Consider the following 26923-nt stretch of genomic DNA (forward strand, 5'->3'; position numbering starts at 1 on the left):
TGGTGCAGATGGACAGTGTGAGTTTATAACATGCCTGCTTGCCTTTTTTTCCTCTAATCACATAGTTGCATAACATTTAATTAGTCTCATCTTGCACAGTTTGGCATGCAATCAACTTGCAAGATCGTTGTCACACAGCGTAGAGGCAGCAGTTCCCAGGCAGAGAATAAAACCACAGACCACAGAGGAGTTTGTTTACATCTCTACATTTCACTTTCCTTTTGTTTTTATTCTGTGTCTATTTTTTCTTTAATCATTCATATTTTTGTTTTTATCTTACTTGATTTATATTCTTAATCTTATGTATCAGTTTTACTGCTTTTATATCTACTTTTTGAAAAGTGCTACACATGTATATACCTTTATGTTTAGTTATTATATATTATATTAAAGGAAGAATAAATGTATTTTTATATTTCTACAATTTTAAAAGTTGATTTCTACTCAAATAGGTATCCAATGTAGCAAGAATCTCTGAGAAAGTATCTAAACCAAATCTCCTTCTTTCTAATGGCATATTGTCATCATTGTTTGAACTATTGTTTCAATAGTTCAAATGAATATTTAAAATGAAGTGAAGGTGTCTTGGTGCTGTTCTCCCTCTCACCTGGAGTCTGCTCTTCCTCTGCAGCAGCTGAGCATGCAGCAGGTCTCTGTTCCTCATGGCAGCACTCAGCTCACCCTGCAGACCGTCAGACCTCTCCGGACCAAACACAGAGTCCAGCAGGTCCCCCTTCACCTGCAGCTGACTGAAACGCTCCTGCAGCTGGATACTGTCCTTCAGCAGACGCTAAACACAGGACAGACACAAAGAACACCTCAAATCTGCTGTCAAACTTCTTGAGATAACTCCTATTCACTAAATAGTCTCCACTACTCATAAAAGTAAAGGGGCACTCACTAATATTATAGAAGTGCAAATGTAATTTTATGATCAAATCCACAGTTACTTTCACATAATTTAAAGTCCAACACCAGAAACTCTCCCCGTACAGAATTTCATACAGAACTTCATACAGAATTTTTAGGACTATAATATAGTAGTAGCGCCACACGCAACTCTCACATTGACTTTGAAATTTCTCTTTACTGTCGACATGAAATTGGAGAGTTCTAAATCTTTTTGATGATTTTTTAAAGCAGGATGTAAATATGTGGGCAGCAGGGGGATGGCAGGTAGTTTTCCAGCATGCTTTCTCTGCTTTTTCCTTTTCCTTGGTGAGCTGTGGAGACATGTTTCCAGATCCAGAAAGACAATGTACTGAGTGACATTATTAATGTGATAATGTAACAGTAGCAGGAGCTTTGGGAGGAAGCAGACATGTAACAAAGATGCCTACTAATCAGGTTAGAACTGTGCTCTTCCTGTCGTGTCTCTGATGTAACAAAACAACTCAAATTAGGCAGAAAACCACAATTTAGCAAGAGGAGAAAATATATTCTAGTATATTTGTGACAGTGACACTTGTATAGTTTGTGACAGGAACGTTTTCAGACTATGTATGAAATTCATTAGTCTGCTCTGTCTGGTAGATAACTCTCACAGTTCCATGAAATATGCATCTCACAGAAAATCACAAATGACTAATTACTGGCATTGTGTATTCTGTGTAATTTAGAAAGTGTTGGAGCACAGGAGAAAGATGTTTGATTTATAGTCAGGACCAAAGCTTAAACACACGTTTCTGAACATTCTCTAAAGTTCAACTTCAAGCAGACTTTTCCACATGAAATGAGGAAAACTATCAAATAGAGCATTTTCTTAAGGAAATGTGTTTTACCTCAATGTTCTGGACTAACATGGCGATGTGGGAGAAGTCAGTGACTTCAGCAGAAGCCTCCAGAACCTGAGAGACCATATGGCTCCACTGGGCGTAGACCAGCAGAGGGTCCTGGAGGATGTTTCTCAGCCCAGACTCTGACTCTGAACACAGCCTGGTTGCTCTGCATTTCACACTGTAACAAAAAGACAACTTTATAAAGGAGATTATCAAAAAATATAAATATAATAATATATATCATATTTACAGTACTGTCTTTCTCATTCAAGGTGATGGGAAGGCATGTCCAACATTTTGACTGGTGATGTATGTAAAAATGATGGTGTGTGTGTGTGTGTGTTTATCATGTAAACGTCTGCCTTCCATCATCACTCCTCAGCCTCAAATATCTTGTAAAGCTCTGAATATAGCCCAGCATAGTTAGTTATTGGCGAGTCGTGTGTTGTGTTTACTGCCACAGAAAAGGAATAAATGTTTGGGTTATTAGCATGACGGCGACTCTACCAGCAGCTCTGTGAGAGCCACAAACTGAGGTTGTGTTGTGATATTTATATAAAATACAGCTACAGTTATCAGTGTTGTGATATTTATACTTGGTGTCATTTCTTTTCTGTGAAACTAATGTACTGTTAATAAACATTGTACATTATCTGACTATTTCCTGCTCTTTGAAACATGTTTTTCTTCAGTTATAGATATCATGATATATCAGATTATTTCTTTGTGATATATTGTGTATCGCAGAATCGCCTTTGTCCTGACATATTGTTATTGTGAGAAGAATATTGTGATAGTATCATATCGTGAGTTCATCTGTGATTCCCTACTTTTTTTGTTGTTGTTGAAAAACCATATCAGACAAATTATCATTCAAAGCAGACTGTTTTGAAAATGTAAAGCGTGTCTGGAGGGGATCTTAAAGCAATTTCCTCAATAAATCAAATCAAACTGTTCAGAAAAATAATCATTTGAAAACTTCTAAAAGATGTGTATATATCAAGAAATGTACAAGCACACATTCTTCCATTAAAAAAAGTCCAAGTCCATACATACACCATAAGCAGCCATCAGTTACTGTCTCTCTGAAGCACAAGCTTTGTCATTGTGAGGCTCATGCAACTGCAAGCAGAGAATGAATGTCTCTATGTTGTGGGCCATGCATAATGAACAGTGTAGGAACAAGTTTACCCTTTGGGGACAATGAAGTCTATCTAGCTAGAGTTTTTAGCTAGTTGGATTTAGGATTCTGGCAGCTCACATCCAGGTTCAGAGTTTTTTTTGAATAAGATGCTCATTATCTATCTATCTATCTATCTATCTATCTATCTATCTATCTATCTATCTATCTATCTATCTATCTATCTATCAGGGCACAGTGTTTCCAGATGGAAACGGATAATCCAGCACACAGATTGCTGTGGGTTTGTTGGGCTGCTTTTGTCTGTTAATCTGTCTCTCTGTGTGTTTTGGGTTTAATTGTGTTGGGAGTACTACTGTGCATGTGAATATGATGCAATGCTCTTTGTTTCTGGCCTCCTTGACCCTCATGATGTGATGTGGAATTCTGTCAGCTGTGTCGTTTCATCTGTTTATTTTTAAAAAAGGCTACTATTCTAAAGCCTCCCTAGATGCTGAAAAGCTGGAGTAAAACTACCAACATGCAGACGATTCAGCTCTTCTTCACACCAAACGTGCAAAATGGTTTCAATGAGGGAGTGTGCAGAAATAAGAGGTGGTTAGGACAGACTGCTACAGAATGTAAAAAATGTAAATACATTTTTGAATCTGAATCTGTTGCCATGCTTGAGATTTTTTACTCAAGTCACGGTATGTTCATCATAACAGAAATACAGGAATTCTGAGATGCACAAAATACATTTTTCCATCCATTCTGAAAGCAGCCATAACTTCAAGGCCAGATTCCAACTGGATGTGTGTTGTCTAGGTCAGAAATGCTTTGTGGTGTGAAAGCTCTGTTACAGTAGTAGGACTAATAATGTAGTTTTTAGCTGGGCTAGTGGTGGGGTTTTACAGTTAGCAATGTTATAGACAGTCCATCATTTTGGACCAGAATGAAATATCTCTACAAATATTGGATCCAATGGAATATGGTCCAGACATTCAGTTAAGTAACTGGGTTACAGTCTGCTTTCTCCAGAAAGATGATTACTTAACTGTCATGTAAACAAAAAAAGAGAGAGATCATCACACGGGATGATGTGTCCTTGTATTTAAAAAAATAATTCCATCCAAAGTCTGACTGAAACTTAAACTAAAACAAAGTAGCCTGTAGAAGTCTTAATTAGTCTGTCCACTGTATGTCTGCCTGCCTCTCTCTCTGTCAGGAAGCAGTGTCTCGGCTACTGTAGCCTATTACAGCTGCCCCCATCCTCCACACACTCATTCCCCGGACAGGTGCACAAACACCTGCAGCCCGCAGCTGTTTTGTGGATGGTTGTTCTGTGTTGCGGATGGTTCTTCTTTAGGCAGAAGTTTTAACAGTCTCTGAAGATTAGGAAACCGTGTTCCCTGTGGCCTGAAGTTTTAGCAATTTCACTCACCTACTTTTGGATTTAACATGGAAGAAGTTTTGGAGTATAAAGGCTCTCAGCCCACAGATCGTCACAGTGTTTTAATGATGTTCCTACAGTGAAAGAGTTCAGGCAGAAGCTTAAACAGCTGCCAGTCTTCCAGCCATCTGATGAAGATCAGGAGATTGTTCTCATTGTGGACGATTTTATATGAAGCTTTGGAGATTTAACACTGATGAAGTTCTTTTCCTCTCACATCAATACAAACTGGCCAAAATAATCAGTTTTAATTTAGTAAGCAGCTCTGTTATTTATTTTAGATTTTTTTACAATATTATAGGCTGTGTTTTATCAGTGGGGAGACATCTTAGTGTTAAGTGTTTTAATATTGACATTTTCATTACTTCATTTCTAATTTTTCTGATTGTAGATATTAATCCTCAGTACTTCTACCCAGGAACACCCCTGATGTGTGTTAAGGGCGTCAGTTGAGGCAACGCTCCATGGCGTCGCCTGTGTATGTCCTTTAGTCTTGCTGCTGAATTGCCAAAAGAAAATGTAAAAGGGTTCATTCTCTGGGGAGCAGGAATGTGCTCAGAACCTTTCAGGGTAATCTGCCCATTAGATTTGAACATTTCTTATTTTGAAGTGTGAAATACTATTTTGATAGCAGAGAAAAGGCTAGTCAATGCACAGCAGGTCAGATTAACATGCAAACATGTTAAATGTATCTACAGGCAAGCATACAATTATGAGAATTATATTCAATTATGAATATTTTGTTGTTCTTTTAAAGGAGTTACTCTGAAATCAACAACTGTTTCAGCAACTTCATGGTTTGTTGTACCTCAGAGCAAAACATGTAGTTTTCTCATTTGTTATCACTTGACTTTATTTTAGGCTTTTTAACCAAAATCTCACAATCATAACCTCCCTGCATAGTTCACAGCAGCTCATTCATGTCGGGAGTTTTCAAAATCCAAAACAGGAGCACTCCATTAAACCCCCACACATCTCTGACAGTAGCACTATAATCTCAGCAGGCCGACCTGCTGCAGGGAACAGAATATTTGTTTTATTATTTTGAGTAGTTTAGTTTAGAAGCACATTAATCATGACCTGATTCTGATGACACATGTCGACTGAATATTAACCTTTATTATTAACAGCTTGGTGGAAATGTTTATTAAGTGATGCACCTCTAAATTTGGTGCCGATATAAAAACACTCAAATACTTCACTCAGTGTAGTCATACTGTAACTACACTGAGCAACCAGATACAGTCATTCTAAATGTGACCACTCATTGCCTCAGTGTTTTTGTGTATTATGTATAGTTGCCAAGTGTACATCTATAAATGAGCCTTATTTATGGTGATGCTGTGTAAAATCTTATTTTGGAGTTGGATTCATGTCACAAGGGGTCATCACCTCCCTGGAGAGACGGCTTGGTGTGGTCAGCAGTCAGCTGTGGTTCCTGTTGCCTGTCTCATTATTTCCTGTTCTTTAAAGGACAAAATATAATCTGGCTACAGGCCTCACATCCAGGGCCTGTTACATAAATAGAGTCCAGCCTATGGTCCTTGCCCTTGCTTACTTGGTTGCTATTGTGATCCCCAACTGATGATGTAGTGAATATGGCGCCGGCTTCTTAATGCTCCTGAGCACCATGTGAGGAAACCAGCTGCTATCCTTTATCTATCCACCAGAAGCAACATCAAGTTATTTTTCAAACTGCGCAAAAAATGAAAGCAAGGCATTTATTTCTCCTACTGCCATGATAATATCCTGAATGTCATTGATGAGGTAACAGACTCTAGACTTTTCTAGTTGGACCAAGCTTCTCAAAAGTTGCATAAAGCTAATTGATATCTTATTAATAGATATTGACCAATGAGCTTCAAAAGGGCGTGGTTCAGCACATAAATAGACCAAAGTCAACAACTGTTTGGCCAATTATCACAAAACTTGCAGAAAACTTCCTGAAATTTCATTCAAATCAACCACTAGGAGCATTACAAATGCAAGAAATGTTGGTCTAATCTTAGATAGTCACACATGTGTAATCACATTCATATCAGGCGACATAAAGTATGATTTTATTCATACTTAATCTTAATTTGTAATCCCTCGGCACCCTCAGACCTGCCAGTTCCAGGCTGAAATCTGGAGAAATGTGTCTTAATGATGCAAAAGACATCAAGAATATTACCATTTGATGGAACAGAGCAGCTGTAAAAAAGTATTGAATATTTCACCCAGTGTTAACATCACATAACTCAACATCAATGAGGAGCTGGAACAAGACAATACACAATATATGAGATACTATCAGACCGAGTGGAGGAATGCTTTTCTTTTTTCAAAGTCATTAAGGTGGAAATTGAGGGTAAAATATGGATTTACGCCATTAAAAATATGTGAGTGATAAGTATTGAAAACTAGATGTGCTGCAAACATTAGTTCCAGCAACTTTTGTAAGTCTGGGAAACAAACAAACAAACTGTGGCCTAAACAGAGAAATATGACTGTGTGTACTGTGACCTGTCAAACATTGTTTGAAATGTCAATGTGTCTTTGTGAACAAAGAGCATCTCATGGTGACACCCTGCAACTGAAGGAATGGCACTTGAATAGGCGTGTTCACTGTGGGATCAGATCACGCCTTGTCAGGCAACAGGAGGGGAGGGGAGGGGGGGGGGGTTAATGTGATTATCAGGGTTTCAAAACAGCTGTAAACTTCCTGTCACACATACCTCTGATGTTCTTTAACAACAGCGAGGACATCATCGGACAAGTGGCGCGAATCCTCCGAGAATCTGAAGAGCTCCTTGAGTTGAGCTTTGAGGTGCTCCACTTGGGACTCCTCCCCTGCCAGAGTATTCCTCACACCCTGCAAGACACAAGTTCACATGAGGTCAAGTCACAACAGGCAGCAAATCAAAGGGTGTGGTTCTTTTGAAAAAGCAACCTGAGGTGCAGGTCTAATCACACTTTAATCTCATATTTAATCTCATATCACTCCTTAAACTTCAGTCTCCAAGTTGTAATTCTGAGTCATATATGTGATGATATTTCCTCTCACAGTAGGATAAATGCACTACACAAATGTCAATAAACCAGAGGCAAAATGACTGCAGAATGAGCCAGCATGGCTTCCAATATTAACATTAATACAGTCATTCAGCTAAATACAAAAGAGCTACAGACCAATACATCAAGGTCAAGGATAAAACTTGTTTGTTTGTTTCTGCTTGAAATATGTAACAATAAAATTGTTCATTTATCTGGCTAGCAGTGGGGGTAACCAATAACGCCTCAGTGCTCCAAGTTGAAATAACAGTGCTGTGCTTACTGACAGGACAACATCAGTCCACTTCCAGTGGATGCTTTTCACACCCCCGCTGTGTCTCAGTTCCACACTATAACTGATGTCACAGCACACACTCTCTTGATGATCAATGCGACTTTGAAACATTTTAACATTGTCAAATTTGAAAAACTTTTGAAAGTGTCCTTCTGAGGCTTTCTCCGTGTGTTCAGTGAGCTATCTGGAGCTGTGCTTCCACTAGCTCCTATTTTTACACTTTTGTTTCAGCTCTAAACAGCTCCTGCCATCACTGTTGTAGCCATTTGGACTAGTCATACAAGAAACAGCACAGGTACAACTAATATTAATGATGGCTTTGTCCCATTTAAAGGCGTGCCAGCCTTGGACCTGGCACAAGACTGCAGCCATTACTAATGTCACAGCAGATGAAATGACACAGCTGCAGAAAATAAAGAATGAGTAAATTTGCTTTAGATGTATCAAGGTGAAAGCATTAACAGTGGTATTATTAGTATTATTGTGGGTGGCTGCTAATTGGCACACCTATTGAAATGTAGCCATAATTACTTTTATCAGCTGCAGCTGTGATTACTCTGCTATGACACATCTGTGAATAAGTCTCTTGAAAAGCAGAGCTGAGCAAATCTAAGACACACCAAACCAAACTTCATTTACAAATCTGTCTGTTGTTACAGCTAGATACTGTATCTAAGTCTCAACCTTGTTATTTTCATCATTATTTACATACCTAAATGTCTTCCTAATTCCTTAAGCTTATAATCAACATTCTATTATACACAAATGTTAAGTTCTGTAATAGTGAATATTTTCTTATTTCAAGTATAATGAGGGCTGCATTTAAAAATAAAATACATAACAGAACTTTTGATAAAAATGTGCATCCTAAAATAAAGTGGATTGATCATATTGGGCTCCTAGATCATTTATTTTCTGTGGCTTCAGTTCAGATCATTTGAGTGAATATATTTACTCAAAGGATCTGTACTCATATGAGACATACTGCTTCTGAACTGTCCATGACAAGTAGCCTAAGAGTCTGTCCATTCTTAAATAAAAAAAAGTTGTGTTATCTCTTTCTACTTTTCATTTCTTAGAGCATTTGAAAAAAACTTTTCTCTGCCTGACTGTGCAGCTCTGATGGCTGGCTGTGCTCATGCTTATGGTTTCATTATTATAGAGTACAAATAAATCAGACACAAACGTTTTTTTTGGTGAAACAACTCATGCAGGACTTGAGGGTTTGATGAACACTCACAATCAATATTTTCAGTAGTTTTTTCATTATTTAACTATTACATGCATAATTTAGCCATTCCCAGTTAGGCTCTATGCAATTTCATTCTATCCTGAGCAAGAAGAACCACTCACATTAATCCTATTTATTTCCAGATTCAGAGAAATGTTTAACTCCAGCAGCAGAGGACGGTCACCACTTCAACACCCTGCTCTTTTTTACTCCTGGACAGCTACTGCGCGCTCACACACTCAGCTGAGCAGCTCCTTATTCTCTTGTTTATTCACAGTTTATTAACATGAAACGTTTCACGTGCCCAAGCAAGCCGTGTGAAAATACTTTTCTCTGACTCCTCGCTGCACAGCTCTGATCTCCAGCTGTGCTCATGACATGCAGTCACAGAGCTCTGGAAAAAAAAAAATTGTAATTTAAAACAAATTTCCTGCATTTCTACACCAGCTAACCTCTTGGATTAAGTCAGGAAACAGCCACCTGCACTAGCCTAGATTAGTTAGATTGAGGGTGCTATGAAAACCAAGAATGCATCAGGAACAGTATATTATTGGGTGGCTCAGGACAGGAAATGATTAATAGAAGAAAGGCTATTTCATATTTGAAATGTTTTTCATCCCATCCGACCGTGCTCCACCTGAGAAACAGCCTTAGCTAACCTGGTGTGCTGAGCTCAGAGTTGCATTGATTTGAGTCAGTTGTGGTGAGGCAGGGTCTCTTACTAGAGATGAGATTTGAGAGAGATTGGAGCGTGTTGGCCATCCTGTATGATGTTAACCAAAAATGTATAATTATGTTATACTGTATGAAAAGTTGCATAGAGCTGCAGAGTTGATAATTATTCTCTGCAGGTTCATCACTACGGGCAACAGTTTTTACATTAGACAGTCATTTGATTCATTGTAAATATAAAGATATTGATTAGTGCAGCTTTAAAGAATGTATTTGGCATTTGGCACAGACATGACATTCCTTCTCACCTATTTGCTGGGACCAAAAAAGCTTTGGATGGCTTCTTTCCTGTATGTACTCTCATCAATTATTAAATCCACCTTTTCCATCACAGAACACACACTGGATGTTCTTTCATGTTCTATAATTTGGCATTTCTTTCCATTACCTCTCAGTGCCAATTCTGCATAGTGAAATATTTCAGCTACAATGGCATATTTGGAATGTAGATATCCATTTCACGTCTTCAACTGAAAGTGAAAAGAGACTGTGTCACAGTGAGGTGACAGCCTGTCTAGATTGCAGCAGATGACGGACAGATGAGTCCACCGGATCATTTAGCATTCCATTCACAGCCAACAGAAGCGGCTCCGCAGGTCGACAGGTACGCTGTAAAGATTCTCTGTGAACTGTCTCCTGCTGGTTCTGATTCTTATCTGTCACATGCTGCAAATGTGTATATAAAAACATATGAAAGCAAACATTCTAAAAAGAGGGAAAGCTTGTCACATTAATTCCCATATTTCTGCTATGCGATGAGAAGGGCTTGTTTAGCAGTCTACAGCCAGTGCTGGCATGCCACACGGAGTCATAGATGCACCTGGTATGTCATAGTGTGAGGCACCCGGATAGAAATAGTAATCTGACTGGGACTCTACCACACCTATCTGAGGCATTCAGTTAATCCACTGAAGCGATAAAGCAGCTTCACTGACAGGATTCTGTTTTCCTGTGTGTCAGGCATGTGAGAGAGGTTGTTAAATATACGGTGAAGGAGATCAAAAATCCAGTCAAGAGTCATCATTTTACGGGCTCACAGATTTTATTACCCCTGAGACTTATGGGAGGATGTTCTTTATGTGGTATGGGAAGGAGAGAGGGTATCAAGTGAAACAATGGAGAAAATGGGCATATAAAATGGAAAATGGTAGAGTAAATGGATAAAGAGAAATGTGCATCTATCACTGTAACATGATGTGTACCGTAACTTCTGACACATCATGTCCTGTCAGTGGGTTGTGGCTATAGTAGTGGTTTGGTGGTACAAATTATAATCTTTGTTAAAAAGTTTGAGAACTTCAACGGACCTTTAATGTACCTTAACTGTTTCAGCAACAAGGAAGTACTCTGACTCCTATTTTTTCCTGTCTACACCAGTGAGGAGGCGTTGTGTACATTGATATCTGCTGCTTGTGATCGCCCAGTTTTATAACCCTAACTGCTATGTACACAGCAGTGCTAATTAAGTCATTACTCCTACACATTACTGGAATCAGCTCATCATGTTACTGTTATAATCATCATGGTGTTTGTATTTGTGTTTTATTATGTGAGGAGTCAGATAAGAAGTGTGAGTGTGGTTGTTCAAAATATGCTGATACAATACTTCACTATTGTTTAACAAGTTAATTATTCAAAATGGCATTATCATTCAAATATTTGCTATATTACATAATTGGGTGAAAAGATGTTTTCATTTATTTTTGCTGAATGAGATTCCAAACCAACACAGTAAAAATTACTCTGGTTCAGTGATCATTTGTGAAGAATGTAAATAATTGTAATAATTTAATAACCTGCATCATCATACTGATATGTTAGAATCAGGATTTTCATTATAGAAACAGCTGCAGCAACACAAAAGAAGCTAGTACAGCTAGTTGTAAGCTAGTTAAAGGCAAAGGTCACTTTGTGCCAAATATCATCTTTTTCATCCGATATCTGTGGCAGATGTGGTGGTGTCAGGTCACATGACCTCAAATATGTGGTTGTGTGTTCCAACCAAATCAAGACTTTTAACTTTATATACTACAGACATAAAAAATAAGACCAACATCACCTTCAAGAGGAAGAGGAGGGAAAATGAGGAGGGGGAAGAAAAGGCCACGGCCAAGAGATTCTCCAGGAGAATCCAATGTGATCAACATGTCCAGTCAAGAGATAAGTAATGATCAACGTATGTTGTTATCACCAGGTCTCTCATTTGTTCCCTCTATAAAAAAGTGGATTCCTTTACTACAAGAGTGGGATTATTGAGGTTTTTTAGAGCCATAAGATGAAAGGCTTTCTATACGAGGATACTGTCAGGAACTCTGTGTCTTATCACAGTATGAGTTAGTCACAACCGGTCTCCACTGGTAAAAAAGTTTTCAAACCTAAAAGTACATTTACAACACAGGTGAATGATCCATCAGTGGAGACCTTTTGTCAGCTAGTGGAAAGACACATTATGGATTTGTATGCTCAAAGGAAAGCTAAAAGAGAGAAGAGAGAAAAGCTCTAGCAGAGTGGATGCATAATGAAGACATACGCCATTCAGACAAAGGTGGGGCCATCGTGGTCCAGGATAAAACTTCAAAAACTAAGTGACAGAGATGTGTATATTCCTCTACACTCAGACCCTACTTTAAAGTTTGGTGATGAAATTAAGATCGTCTTGAAACAGGCCTTATGAGAGGGACAAATCTGTGAGGATGAATATAAACACATGGTTCAAGACAACCCGATACGACCTTCCTAAAATCCATAAAGACTTGTTCCATCCTCCAGGTCGACTGACTGTATCTGGAAATGGATCTCTAACAGAGCTGCTTTCTCAGTATGTTGACTGTCATATCAAAGACTTGGTATATGCATTGCCTTCCTATCTCAAAGACATTACAGACTACAGACAGTTGAAAGACTGTCATGTGGACTCTGGCCTGTACCCTAGTATACGCAAAGACAGTCTAGAAGCTTTGAACTATTTTTTTTTAAATCAAAGAACCGAATCACATCTGTCTACTGAGTTTTTCTTATCTTCAACCAAGGAAGTATTGACAAAGAATTATTTTAAGTTTCAAGATCAATACTGTCTCCAACATTGGGGCTCAGCCATGGGCTCACCAGTGGCTCTGAATTAGTTATGGGGAAGTTTGAGTTAGATTTTATTTACAATCATTATTCCTATTCTAAGTTCATTAAATGTTATAGGAGGTATATAGATGATTTATTTTTTTATCTGGAGTGGTAATGCTAAAGACCTAAAAGAATTCTATACTTTCATGATTTAAGATTTCCATCAAATGCACATTGTGTGATGATCTGGAACTTATTTCTTTCTTGGATGTTTTGGTGGAAGGGGGAACCTCTTTACATACTGAAGTACATAAAAAGGAAACTGACTGAAATACTTTTCTACAGTTTATTAGTCATCATTCACCAGCATTAAACAGAAGTCTACCATGTGATAGTTTCAAAGTGAGAGGATATGGGGATGCATTACTGGACAATCATTTTAATAAGCTACGCCAAGTTCAGCGATCTGATCCATTCAAACCTTCTTCCAGAGATCTCTCGTCTCAGGGTCTCTACCTAGAGTCCTATATCTAGGTCAGTTAAACAAGTAGTGAGTAGATATTAGCACATATAGGAACGTGACCCTAAAATTGCAGGTGTATTTCAAACTCCACAAAGATATTATTATAAGAGGTCTTCCAACTTAACATGATCTCCTAGTGAAGTCAGATTTGCCTAAGAGGCCCACTCACTTCCTGTCTCAGATCCCTGCTGGAAATGTTCCTTGTGATATTAGTAAACATTGTTATTCTATGATTAAGGGTAATCAATTCACCCATCTGAAGTCTGGTGTTTACATCAAGGTTAGGGGCAGAATCACATGTAACACTAAATATATGGTTTACCTGTTAAAATGTCCATGTAATTTATATTATAATGGGAAAACAAAACAGGAGTTAACAACCAGGATCTGTAAACATAAGTGTTCTATTCATAATCATGATAAATCATGGGTGGCTAGGCATTTTAATAGTCATAACCACACACACCCTACATTGAGACAGTGGATATGCTACAGAGTAGTGGTAACAGGGACAGAATCCGTCTTCAGAGGGAAGCATATTGGTCTCACTCCCTTGATAACCCAATTGCTAATTGGTTGAATGTGGAGATTTCATTTCCTTGTTTCTTATGAAGTGACAGCCATCTATGTCTTATCATTAGGTTTTATCTTGTTTTTTATCTTCTATTTATGTTTTATCATTATAACATGATGTAGTTATTAACATCATGTTATTGTGGTTCCCCCTGCGGCGACAGACCTGTTGTGCCAGTTGCCTATAATTAACCTCACCTGTGTCTCTTGATTGTGAAACTGCCAATAAACACGCAGAAGAAGGGCGTCTTGCCAGAAACGTCCGTGTGGCAATTAAAAAGTCACTTTGGAGTGCTGTCCTAGACTTTCTATTTCATTATATACTACAGCCAAACAGAAGTTAGGAGACAAAACTGAGAAATGGAACAAATCAAAAATGGACGGCAGCAGAAGGTCGATACAGCATGTGACTCTTAGCACTTCAACACAATTAGTTTCCCTTTAAGAGTAGTGCTGTTTGTTTTGTTGAACTCTGTTTTAAACAGTTTTGTCCTTCTCTGCTGTAACTGTCAAGCTTAACTGTTAGAAACAAGGTCTTTTGACATTTTCCAGATTTTGCTTCAGGGGTGACCTCTCTCTTTTTATCTTCACAACACACAAATAAGCTTTGATACTCACTTTAAAAAAATGAGAGAGAGGGAGAGCATAAAAAGGAAACTAAACAGAAACTTCACTTAATTTGGTCTGTATTTTATTGTGGGCACTAAAATTTAAAAGCTGGATGTCTGAGCAGTACTCAGGTAGTGTAATATGCCCTGCAGAATGATTTCCTCATACTGATGACCTACTTTAGTGACAAACCAGTATACTGTTGTTGGGAATTGACAGAACAAGACACACAGCCAAGTTCCCTTTAATAGCCTATAAAGTTATATCATTATTTATCAGTTATTTTTTTATTGTATTGTTACCTCACAGCCATGACCTGGAGGTTGAACCACTGTATCAAGTCATATCTTTTATCTTTTACACACAACTGTACTGTCACTGGGATTTCACCTTCCCTCCAGTTGAGGTGGATTTTTTAAAATTAATCTGAAATGAGCTACAAAAGCCTTTGTACACCCACACAGGTGTTTTCACTGGAATAATTATCCTGGCTGATTAGACTTCAACTCAGGTTGAGGGTGGACAGAGCTATGCTGGGCATTCTGGGAGGTCACCTGACTACATGCACCTGTAAGCATGATAAAGGTGTCCCACCCTGGCAGGTCCAACAAAGCTAGCAGGAGAGTAATTGAGGGCAATGTCAATCAAACACAGTCTGCTCAGTCTTGAGAAGAGCTCTAATACTCCAACATAGGTGAAAGCACCTGTGTGGCTAACATAAGTATGCAGGGACTTTTAAAGGTTCCTCACTGAAGTGTCCATCCTGGACCATGACACAGCAGCATTTATAAAGTGTGTTCCTCTCCTCCTCTAAGTTGATAAATGTTGCATATTGAATGCTGCAGACTTGTAGACAGGGATGTTACCACCTACGTTCTCACATAACTTGGAAACACACTATAGTCTGTTTTGTTTTATAAGCCTCATTGGAGACAAGGCTCTAAACATAGCAAAGTCATCACAATGTTGTTCCATCCAACACTGTTGTATTTTGTACAGTGATTAATACTGAGTCTTCTAGGAGCAGTTAGCAGGGTTTTAGATATTAACCATGTTTCTTTTAACAGCTAACTATGTGGAATCTTGTGAAAATTGACCACAAATAATCATCCTAGTAGGGAAAAACTCACATTGTATGTCTTCCACTGGCCCACTATCTGGTCCTCTGTGCGGTCAGTGTGGTCCCCATTCTCACGACCCTCCACCAGTTCCTGGTCCAGCCCCTGCAGCATCGCCCTGAGGCGTCCGATGTCGTCTCCCAGCCGCTGGCACCGGGTCATGTACTGACTGTGTGAGTCCAGGCTGGAGCGCAGGCCCTCCTCTGCCTCACACAGGCCCTGCCTCAATCTCTGCCAGCCCAGCCTCAGCTCTTCAGCCTCCTCCACCACCACCTCTGCCCCTGCAGGAGAGGTGTTAGCCCTGACAGCTTCTGCCAAACCCTCGATATGCTGCAGGGTTTTCTCCTCGCTCGCTACGCTGTCATCCAGCACCTGACACGGGGGGGGGGGAGAACAACAAATGTATGTTGGCTTGGTCAACAAAAAGGCAAAGCTGGAAAAAATACATTAAAGGAGTCTCAAATCTTAAATGTTGTGACACTAGAGGCCTTTAAGCTTCACTGTGCAGAATGATGTATGTGCAGAGTTTGATGCTGGAAGGCTGTTCTCACATTCATCCTTATTTTAATACGTGCACTTATAAGCATGATTTGTGACATCACAACTAGTTTGGAGCCAATCGTGGTCCAATATGTAACTTGACATTGCTGGACAACCATTGGCTCCAGACTAGTTGTGATGTCATAAATCATGCTCATAGACCCACCCTTTAAAATCTGATTTTCAATGAGCACAGAGCTACATTATTATTTTGAAAGTCGAATAATCATTTTTTAAGCAAAAACACCACATGTTTATGGTTCCAGTGTCTCATATGTGATGGTTTGCCATTTTTCTTTCTTATACATGACAGTAAATTTCATATTTTGCCTCTAAGAAATTGTGTATGCAATTTTTTCACTATTTTGTAACAATTCATTGACTAAATAACTAAATACATCATTCTGCACAGTGAAGCTTAAACTCTGAATCAACAAGAAGAAACATACTTTTGAGTGGAGTGGGACTTTAATCTTATTACCATGTTGTGTATTTCTTCTTTTACTACATTAGTAATGATGATTACTCTCCTGTTTTAGACCACACATACTCACACAAACCTGTGTGGATAGTGATATCTACTTTTCATTAGGTTGGCACTTCTAGAGTACACAAGTAAAACCCCCCAAATAGATTATTCTACCTTTTCCACAGCTGCAAATAATAAAGATAGACTTTCAGACTAGGAATATGGCAACGCCAAACAGCAGCAACCCAATTCAGTTTCAGTGAGTCTCACTTTTAAGGCTTTGAGCTTGTTCTCAGCTGTATCCTCCCTCTCCATCAGATCCGTTAGCTCCTTGGTTTTCGACAGCAGCCAGGACTGGAACTTCTGAACACAGCCTTGGTACGTCTGGTGCTCCTCAGCGATCTTCTGAAGCAGCGACAGACGCTCCTAGAACAGCAGGAGACACATCTCATGGTAATTTTTAGCATTGCGCTGTTCAAAATGAATGAAAGTCTTTCAGTACACATCACAGACTTCACATTTGGGTTTCTGAGTGAACTTGCCTGAATGTGAATGTGAGACTGTATTCTCCTGTGAGACTCTCACTCTGCTGTTTGTTACTTCAACTACGAGATTTTTGAAAGCAAAATTCAAATTTGTTCAAATTTAAGACAACAAGAAAACAGGGACTACCAAAAAGAGCCGGCTCACAGGTGAGAGGTGCTTCCAGGGAAGATTACCCCCATAAAACACTGCATTATTTAAAATCACTACTTTCCATTTGGAGCCAATGGCTCAGCTTTACCAGCAGACCGGTAAGGTTATGTGAATGCATGATGTAGGTAGAGACTGATGTGGGTTTGTGGTTGAATCTGACTGACATGTGAAAGAGCTGTGTGACAAAAAGGAAGAGGAAGAGCAGCCTGAATGTGTATCTAACAGTGGAGAAAAGCAGCTTGTATTTATTTACTATATTGACTAATGCAGCAGTATCTCTACATTATTCCCACCTGAAATGCTGTAAACAGTACGTCGTAATGTCTGGATGTGATTATAGATGCCCAGAATAAATGTCAGCACAGTTTTCATTTACCTCAAATCTATGTACAGTTCTGTAGGAGCAGGACCATGAACAAAGAAAAGTAAAGTGAAGTGAAGAAGTAAACATGAATGTAAGTTTGAAATCTTTGCTGTAAATGTAAATTAAGGCTTTGTAGGCACATTCTTAGATACGCTCAGTTCAACTGAAAAATGTCCCTTGATGATACAAAACCAACACACTCACACATGTAGACAACCAAATACCCTCCCCCACAGATGCAAAACATTTCAGCCATCTGACCTTGTGGTCAATTTCTGTTCACTTGGATCCTCCGCAAAAATACTCTTGAACTTAATCAAGCATGTGAACTGTGTGTGTGTGTGTGTGTGTGTGTGTGTGTGTGTACAGTAGTGGTGGAAGCAAACAATGAGAGCACAATAAAAACAATGATAGTATTTCAAGTCAATGCTTTTGCAACTGCAAGTGTTGCTCAAGCCCTGCACTTCCTGTTACAAAGCAGCTTCCTCATTTAAACACAGGTATTCTTTTTTTTTTTGGTTTATTTTAGAGGATTAACATGCTTTTATTTCATGGTTCAACTGCATTTTTTTAAGTATTTATTTTGTTCTTTTCATGTCCTTGTCTTCTCCTCTTCTGTGCTTTTCTTCAATATGCTAGAGGCTGATCTGAGTGCACTTTTACATAAGCTCATGTGTTGTACATCCTTTGTGTTGGTGCTGTAGGCAGAGCCATCACAGGGTGGGCGGGAGGCTCAGTTCAAAACTTGTGAAGACCCCGATCGCTGAAATGTTCAACTTCTGCTCGATATTAAAAGTAAAGAAATGAAATACGTTACATAAATCTGCAGATAGGATCTGCGTGTGTGCACTGTTCAGCACCTCCACCAGCAGTACACAAACATAACCGACTGCCTCAGTGCTCTTGGGCCCTACATCCTCATAGGAGATCCAAATACATTTCACAGCTCTGCATGTCAATTAAAAGCACATAATTCAATACATTTCTAAGGAATTCAGAACACTGACAGTTTGTTGGTTATACACTAATCTTTTAAAAGACTTTGAATCAATTAGTCAATCAATAGGAAATGAATACCTACTTTGATGAATTTGATGGCATCACCTCGGGCTTTTAAATGAATAATTTGACAGATTTTTAAAAAGAAATATAACCTTGATCATGCATAATGTGTTTATGGACTAGAAATTCATCTTTGAAGCATGTTGGGTTTTTTAAAAAAATACAAAGGCACACCTTGTTTGTAAGTACAATAACTAAGCGCCTCACCTCAGCTCTGTCCCTGATGTCATTGTAGGCTTCCTGCAGTGTCTCCTGGGCTTCGGGCTCCACACTGGGGTCTTGGGTTCTGTTGTACAGCGCGGCAGCTTCGTCCAGCAGCCTCTCCAGCAGCGCCGCCTGGCCGTGGATGTCGCTCACCAACACCCTCTGCTGATCCACCTGCCACAGCTTCTCCTTCAATCCTAGCTGCTGCTCGACGCCCACATCCAGGCCGCGCTGCTGCTTCGTCAGCCACAGCTCGAACTCCTCGTACGCCTTCAGGTACTCGCTCCAATGGAGCCACACCCACTCGATCCGACTGGGAGTGAAGTACAACAACATGAAGAGGAGTTAGGCTGAGCAGTTTGAGTCTGCTAAACCAGTGCTTCTCAACTAGACCCCCTGCATGTTTTAAGCAGAACCTGTGAACCTGTCCTTTAAGTCCCTAATTTTACCTTAACTTTATAAACTATTATGAAATGTACCAATTAAATGACTCATAATTAACCACTGTGGCTTCCTCCAGTCTCCACATAGAACAGATCTCTACATGTTCTTGAAAAAACAGGACATACGACTAATTGTTTCTTTTTTTCCCCCAAAAGTATGAAATATGCATTATATATAGGAGGTGGATATCATGAATAATTACAAAATAAAAAAGTGGCAGAGAGCAAAAACTCAAGTGCCAGACGTTTCTCTGTTCTCTGTTTAAAAGCTACTAAGATTGGCCCTAAAATAAGAATAGCTGGTCCACCTTAAATGTCAGTCCACCTTAAGCCTGGTCAGGTTAGGCTAACCCATTGTTGCTAACTTCAGAGCTAACCCCCTTGACTTTTCCAGCAGTAAAACAGAATCATTTTCTTCTAAAACTTGTGTGAATGACACAAATAGTGCTGAAACATTTAGTCAATTCATGGATTAGTCAATCAACAATTTGATGAATGATTTAAGTCATTTATGAGAGAAAGAGTCAGAGAAAATGTCAAACATTCCCTTCTTTCAGCTAAATGTGAGGGTTTGCTGTTTTTCTCTGTTTCATATGACTGTAAACTGCTTATCTTTGGAGTCTGGACTGTTGGTCAGACAGAACAAACGACTGCCAAGATGTCCCGCTGGGCTGTGGGAAGTTGTGATGGGCATTCTCATTATTTTTTTGACATTTTGTTGCCTAAAACTATCATTCACTCACAGCCTTTGACACAAACAGCAGCAGTTCAAGTGTAGTAGCATGTGCTAGCCTGAGAATCTGCCACTCATCATCATGAGTCATTGAATCTTACATCATCCAGCTGAGAAATGTGTCAACATTTTTTTTTACAGTTTGGCTGATTTTGCATTCTAGCCAAAGCTGAGGAAACCATCATTCCACATGTTACACCTGACTTGAAGTGAGTCAGCAGTGAGTAGAGGAGCACCTGTGACAGTGGATGATGTAGGTGCTGGTCTCCTCCCACAGGCTTTTCAGCTCTTTGAGTTTAGTGTGGGTGTGGTTCCTCAGCTCTTCATCTCCACTCTGCAAAAGGTTCTCTGCTGCCACCAGCGCCTTGTCCATCTTCACTCGACCTTCATGCTCCGACTGATGGATTTTCTACATGTTCAACAGGGCCCAAGAAGTAGCATTTTTAGTCCGTATAAAATATATACACACTGTACCTGTAGGTTCAACATTCAAATAATAAATAACACTGTCAATTCAAACTACAAATCAGACTTTAGCTGAGAAGATTGATAGCAGATTTCTCACACAGGATGTAGAGTTAGTGCTACATACACTGCCTTTACTTTCCTGTCCCTCTGGCCTTTTCCCATCTAGCATCTTTGACAGAAGAGAATATACACACTGGAAGTTCTTTTCTTCTCAATGCTCATTAATTAAGGGTTCAAGCCTGAAGGGCTGAAACCTTATTGTTTTTGTTCTATTTTGTTTTTTTTTCCTTCAGAAATGTTTGTGCTAATTCCTGTGAGAGACATGAGATTTTGCCAACTGATTGGAGGTTATGTGCGAGTGCTGCCCAAGAAAAATGACCCCAATCAGCCAGGTGGTGGCGCTATGACAACGAACTTTACGTTTTGGCCTATAACTTTTGAACTGTAGGTCCCACAAACTACTGACAAGCTTTTCTATGGTGTTCCTCAAGGTTCTGGTGTCTTAATGTGGTATTTTGGAATTTGACCATTTTTATCAATTCTCAAGTGGTCAAAAATGGTTAAATTTTGCACCAAATCTGTGTAACAAATGGTATCAATCCAAAAATTGCTGCAACAACTTATGAGACATAATTGAGCATGGGAATGGCCATCATATATTGCATATACTGAAGTAAAAGAGGTTAAAATATAAAAAACACTGGTACGCACTGTATCCATGAATCTTAGATCCTTTTAATTGATAAACAGTATTTATTTTACTTAAAAAGACAGGAGCTAAGAGTTTTTAACTGTAAATCATGCAAAGATATTCCAGCAGAGCCCCAGATTATAATATGTGGACCTGGAAATGTGCATGATATGTCCCCTTTAAGTGTCTTCAGATGACTGAGGATATAATGTAAGATAATTGTTTCTGAGTCCATGACAGAGTGCTCCAGTAGCAACAGGGGTCAGAGGTGAAGGGTCAAACAACAAGAGAAAGCATCTCACCTCTGTCTCCCTGAGTCTGGCCTCTAGAGCGTCCCGGGGCCCCTGGGTGTTGTCGTTGGCCTTTAGCCTCTCCTGGATGGCCCGCATCCAGGAGAGGGCTGCCTCCAGGTTCTCCATGAACTCCTGCTCCTCCTGCTGAGTCATGATCAGTCCCAAGCCTGTCAACAAGAACAGAAGTCTAAGTTGAAAGGAAAACTACCATTTTACACCCGTGTTACACATGAACGCCATACGTAGGTCATACTTTACACATAAAGGCCATAAAACCATGCCAGCAAAATGCCCCCCACAGCATAACAGAGCCCCCAGATCCCCTTACTGTAGGGGTCCAGCATTCAGACCTGGACCAGTTTTTCCCTTTCATTTGTCCCCCACTAATGTAAACAGGTTCATCAAGCAGTTACTTGATGCACACACAATAATCTGCAGCTCAAACTACACTCCAAACCTCACACACTCATCAACAGCAACGACATATCCATCACTGCCTTATCCTTGGCATTCACATCTGCAATACACTCAAATAGGATTTCAACACTTGACCACATCAACAAAAGAGCCCAACAAAGACTTTTCTGTCTACGTCAGCTGAAGAAATTCAGAGTGAGACAACACCACCTCCTCCTCCTCCTCCTCCTCCTCCTCCTCCTCTACACATCATCCATAACAGTCTGGTACAGACTGTCAACAAGTGATCTAAAATCATTGGCACACCACTTCCACTTTCCCCAACTGCTGGAAAAGTCAAGGGGGTTAGCACTGAAGTTAGCAACAATAGGTTAGCCTAACCTGACCAGGCTTAAGGTGGACTGACATTTAAGGTGGACCAGCTATTCTTATTTTAGGGCCAATCTTAGTTGCTTTTAAACAGAGAACAGAGAAACGTCTGGCACCTGAGTTTTTGCTCTCTGCCACTTTTTTATTTTGTAATTATTCATAATATCCACCTCCTATATATAAAATGCATATTTCATACTTTTGGGGGAAAAAAAGAAACAATTTGTCCTATGTCCTGTTTTTCAAGAACATGTTAAGGGCAACATTCCAGGAATGGCAGTAGAGTCATTGTGCAGAGAGCCAGTGTGCCCTCAGGAGATGCAGCTGGGAGGAAAAATCCTGCACACAAATGACAGAGGTAGTCAAGAGTCTGCTATAATATGTACGGCAGGGAGGAGTCCTGGCACCGCAGGAGCACAATGACACACCACATCATTTCTTAGAGGGGAAATAAAACGCAGGCGGCATGGGCCATTTTCCTGGATGACTCATTTCTCCCCACCACAACATTCCTTCTACCCAGTATCAGCATGTTTCGCCTCAGACTTCTGAAAATTGGTAATATTTAGACCTCTGTGTGCTCAGTGAAAGCTAACCAAAACATTTTATACCCTTCATTATATTTATAAATACATTATATGAAAATGTTCACAGTAGTACTAAAGTAGATCTTGAATGCATTAATGCATGTAAATGTGCTGCTCAACACACACTACTCTTGTTTCTTAAACTGTAACAAACTCACAGCATATATGCTGTTGATTGTTTTTTGTGACATCATATAGTTGTTTGTTGTAACAAGTGAATACTGTAAACATGCGTCATAATGACTCAACATTATGTGCTGTAAATTTACTTTCTGGTATAATTGTAGCAAGTCAGCTTCTGATTCAGGGTTCAGGGGAAAGTTAAGGGAAAGATAAATAATGATATTTAGTGGCAGAGTTTCCATTTTTGCACCATTTACACTTCTGAAAGCATGTTAGACATCGTAGTAGAAGACTTAACGCTGCTTTAACCCACTTTAAGATTTTTTAAACCTTTATTTTGCTTATGAAAACACAAAAAACGGCGATTTCACTGATATTTCTCCATCCAGACCACATTAGACCAGGTTTAGATTAAAACCACTATACTTATACTTGTCAGATCTGGACTAAATTACTATTATTAAGATTTGATGATTCTAAGTATCATGGTTTTTGATCTAGAACTGACCCGATGTGGTCTTGATGGAGATACATCAGTGAAATGGCCTTTTTTTATGTTTTCATAAGCAAAATAAAGGTTTCACAAACATGAAAGAGGATTTAAACCATAGGTTTAAACAGGCTTTTGCTACGATGACTAACACTTGTTCAGAAGTGCAAGTGGTGCAAAAACGGAGAATCCGCCGCTAAATATGATTATTTATATTTCTCATAACTTTCCTCCAAACCCCGGATCGAAGGCTGCGTTGAGCGCGTGAGAGCGCAGCAGCGAGCTCAGCGGCGGGGAGGCCGTGCTGCGTCAGGCTGACAGCTCCAGCAGTAAACTCGCATTGACACTAACAGTCTAACAGAAGCTAAGCATATAACTTCAGCCTGGTTTTAACCACCTATAAGCCGTGCTAAATTAGACGTGACGATTCGTTGTTACGACCACATTAGTTTACGGTAATATGCACGGCAGAAACAGACAACAAACCCATATGTCATATAACGTTACGCAGCTTATTTTAGTTCAGTAATCTAAAGTGGAGCTATAAAAACACAAGAGACAACAGGGGATTATCCACGTTTGTAGCTACAGTTAGGCCTGTTATCATTAAGCTAGCTGAACAACGCTGTAGGTTTACTGGTCAAGTACGGCTTTATGCGAGTAGAGACACTTACGGTGTTGTGTTCATCAGGTGAGAGCAGCCGTGAGTGCAAACGTCCTGCTGTGTTGTGTACTGTGAAGTTATGGCGGGCAGGAAGTAGAGCCGAGGCCGCCGGTGGCTGCAGCCAGTCTGTCATGCTTCCTTCAAGGACTCCTCGTAAACTACGCTACTATCCGAGAAAACTAAAGTACAACCTTTTTCATTACTGAACAAAAGTTTCAGCATACATAGATACTGCAGTTTTCACAGGAACTTACATATCATGATAGAAAGCGTTTGAAATAAATAAACAAAGCGATTGAAAATTCTGAATTGATGCATTTCAGGACTTCCTTTAAGAATGGAAGAAAGAGTGAGAGAGTGAAAATGCATATTTTCATCCAGTTATCTGTGTAAACATGCAAAATATGACATGGTAATAAAAATACAAGTTGTAAGAAACGGATAGCACCATCATACTCAGGAATCCTGGGTTACAATAATGAAATGATGTTTTGGGGGGATGTTGCTTGACATTCTGGATTGATGGCAGTAATTTACTCATCATCACCAGAACGTACTTTTCTAAAATAAAACATGATAAGCACAATATTTTTTTTTTAAAAAATCTGTCAAAAGCTCTGTCCTGAAAAGGAGATAAAAGAAATATTTAACTTATTTGTGAACATATGTATTCATTTCATGTCATTTTTAACTAACTCAAATACACACTGAAATGGGAGGGAAAAGCTCTCAGTAGACACATGGAGAACATGCCAACTTCAGACAGGAGACTGCTTCTGTTATTTATTTTTATTGATTTTATTTTAACTTTAATCAGGTAGTCTCAATAAGATTGAGGTCTCTTTTTCAAGAGAGACGCAGAGAACAAAAAGAATTCTTAATCAGACAGCCACACAACCAGCAGCATACAGAAACAACATAAACAAGACCAGACAACCTCAGTCAACAAAGAATTAATAAAAACAGTTACAACAGTCATTAAAAAAGCATCAGATAATAAAGCTATAAAATCCTCAAGGGGAATGAAAGAATCTGGTTTGAGGACAGTTTTGAGGCCAGTGTTTTCTAATTAAAAGGTGAATAGTATTTGAAACCAGCTCTGCCAAAATCAGTGCGTACATAAGGTATATCTAAGGTTAAGTATGGATTGTGTACTGTAGTCACAAGATTTAAATGAGAGAGTTATGTGACCATAAAGACTTTCACTGAACACATTTATTTATCAAAAGCATGCATAACAGCTATATTTCTTCTCTTTAATTCTAAATTGCAGTCATATTTTATGTCAGTGTTTTCTGACAGCACTTGAACACATCAGCAGACCAGATTGAACCAGAAGAAGGAACGGATTCAGAGCAGCTGCTGATCCAGAGCGCCACGCGCCAGACATTCAAACTTCAGGGCGCGTCTGAGGTTTGTTCCTATTGGTAGAAAGAACAGCAGCAGTTTCCATTCAGTCTGTCAGAACTTACTCTGACTCTCAATGAAATACACAGAGGTTACACTGAACACTTCATGACAGCAGAAATAACTGAATCACCACTGATAACACACTACAACAATGTAGAAAATTGAATTACATATCAATTAGCAGTGCTTGACAGCCATCTGTAAATTATATTAAACCAAAGTTTAATTGCTGGGATTTATTATTATGTTAATTTATTTGAATTCACAGGTGTGTGTTATGACTGATAACAAGCTGCATCGCTCACACAAATCTTTGGCTACAAACCTAACATTAACAGCCAGTGACTATACAGAATGTAACCAGCTTTTATTAACTTGGTTAACAGTTGTAGTTTAAAAGTTCAGTTGACCCAAATTACAACACAATGTATTTACTTACTCTGGTGGTATCTTGCCATGCAGATAGTTTTGGTTTTTTAGATATACTGTATGTCTCTGAGAGTTCTGCTTCCACCCCAATACAATGGAAGTGACATCTCTATCCAGAATCAATGTCACTGTTACTCTGGATAATACAAAGAAGGTCGTAGGTAGGTTCTTTGGGAGTTTGAGAGAGTAGTTCAAATGAAAAGTAAGGTCTGTGGATCACCTGAGTAACTGTCTGAAAATGTTACATGCATGTGCATGGCTGTCTACTAATAGAAGAAAGTGAGAAGAGTAACAGTAAGAATTAACCTAAAATTAAGTGAATTAACCTGACTTGTGTCTCTTAAACAGCAAAGAAGGAGAAAGAAATGTATCGTCGAGCCTTTTATTCACCTCTTGTGTCTCCTGATATTTGCCTGCCCTTCTTCTCCCTCCAAACACACCTGTCTCCTTCCTTTTCTATCTATGGAAATCACAAACTGCAGCTGGCATGCAGCCAGACTTAAGTTTACTTGAGGTCAGAATGGAACTAAATGAAATGTCTGCTGCTTTACTTCAGCATCAGTTTAGGTTAAGTGGTATTTCATTGTTGGTTTACTACATTTAGTCAAGTTTGAATTATATTTTACATGTGTTGATTGTTGATTTTGTTTCAGTTCTAGGTTTTTATTGTTTCTTGGTAGGGATGGTAGTTTTACAAACAGAGCAGGTATTTTGTGTATCTTTACAACAGAAAACACTCATTCATAATGCTAATGGTACATCATAAATTCTTTTATGCAGATTTTACACTTTATAGTAAGACATCCTCATCTATTTTGGCATTGGGAACCCTCTGAAATGATGCCATTTAACACTAAACACAATTAAACCATAGAGAGGCTCTTTCAAATCTCACAGCAGAAACTGATTTAAAAAAGAAACTGTTTTTTTTTTACAGTACATTTTTAGA

General features: G+C 39.1%; 1 protein-coding gene across 1 annotated transcript in view; it reads right to left on the reverse strand.

Moving 5' to 3' along the window:
• syne3 (spectrin repeat containing, nuclear envelope family member 3) overlaps positions 1-24254 on the reverse strand; it is a 53437-nt gene extending 29183 nt beyond the window's left edge. Inside the window, exons 1-9 of the mRNA XM_042388216.1 lie at positions 24146-24254; positions 21495-21652; positions 20270-20442; positions 18861-19170; positions 16802-16957; positions 15535-15894; positions 7069-7205; positions 1782-1956; positions 608-790 (exon numbers count right to left, since the gene is read on the reverse strand). Coding sequence (XP_042244150.1) covers positions 608-790; positions 1782-1956; positions 7069-7205; positions 15535-15894; positions 16802-16957; positions 18861-19170; positions 20270-20442; positions 21495-21638 — 1638 coding nt within the window. The 5' untranslated portion in view covers positions 21639-21652; positions 24146-24254. The remainder of the gene's footprint in view (positions 1-607; positions 791-1781; positions 1957-7068; positions 7206-15534; positions 15895-16801; positions 16958-18860; positions 19171-20269; positions 20443-21494; positions 21653-24145) is intronic.
• Between the last annotated feature and the right edge of the window lie 2669 nt (positions 24255-26923).

The sequence above is a fragment of the Thunnus maccoyii genome, chromosome 16 (assembly GCF_910596095.1).
Source record: "Thunnus maccoyii chromosome 16, fThuMac1.1, whole genome shotgun sequence".
Classification (NCBI taxonomy): domain Eukaryota; kingdom Metazoa; phylum Chordata; class Actinopteri; order Scombriformes; family Scombridae; genus Thunnus; species Thunnus maccoyii.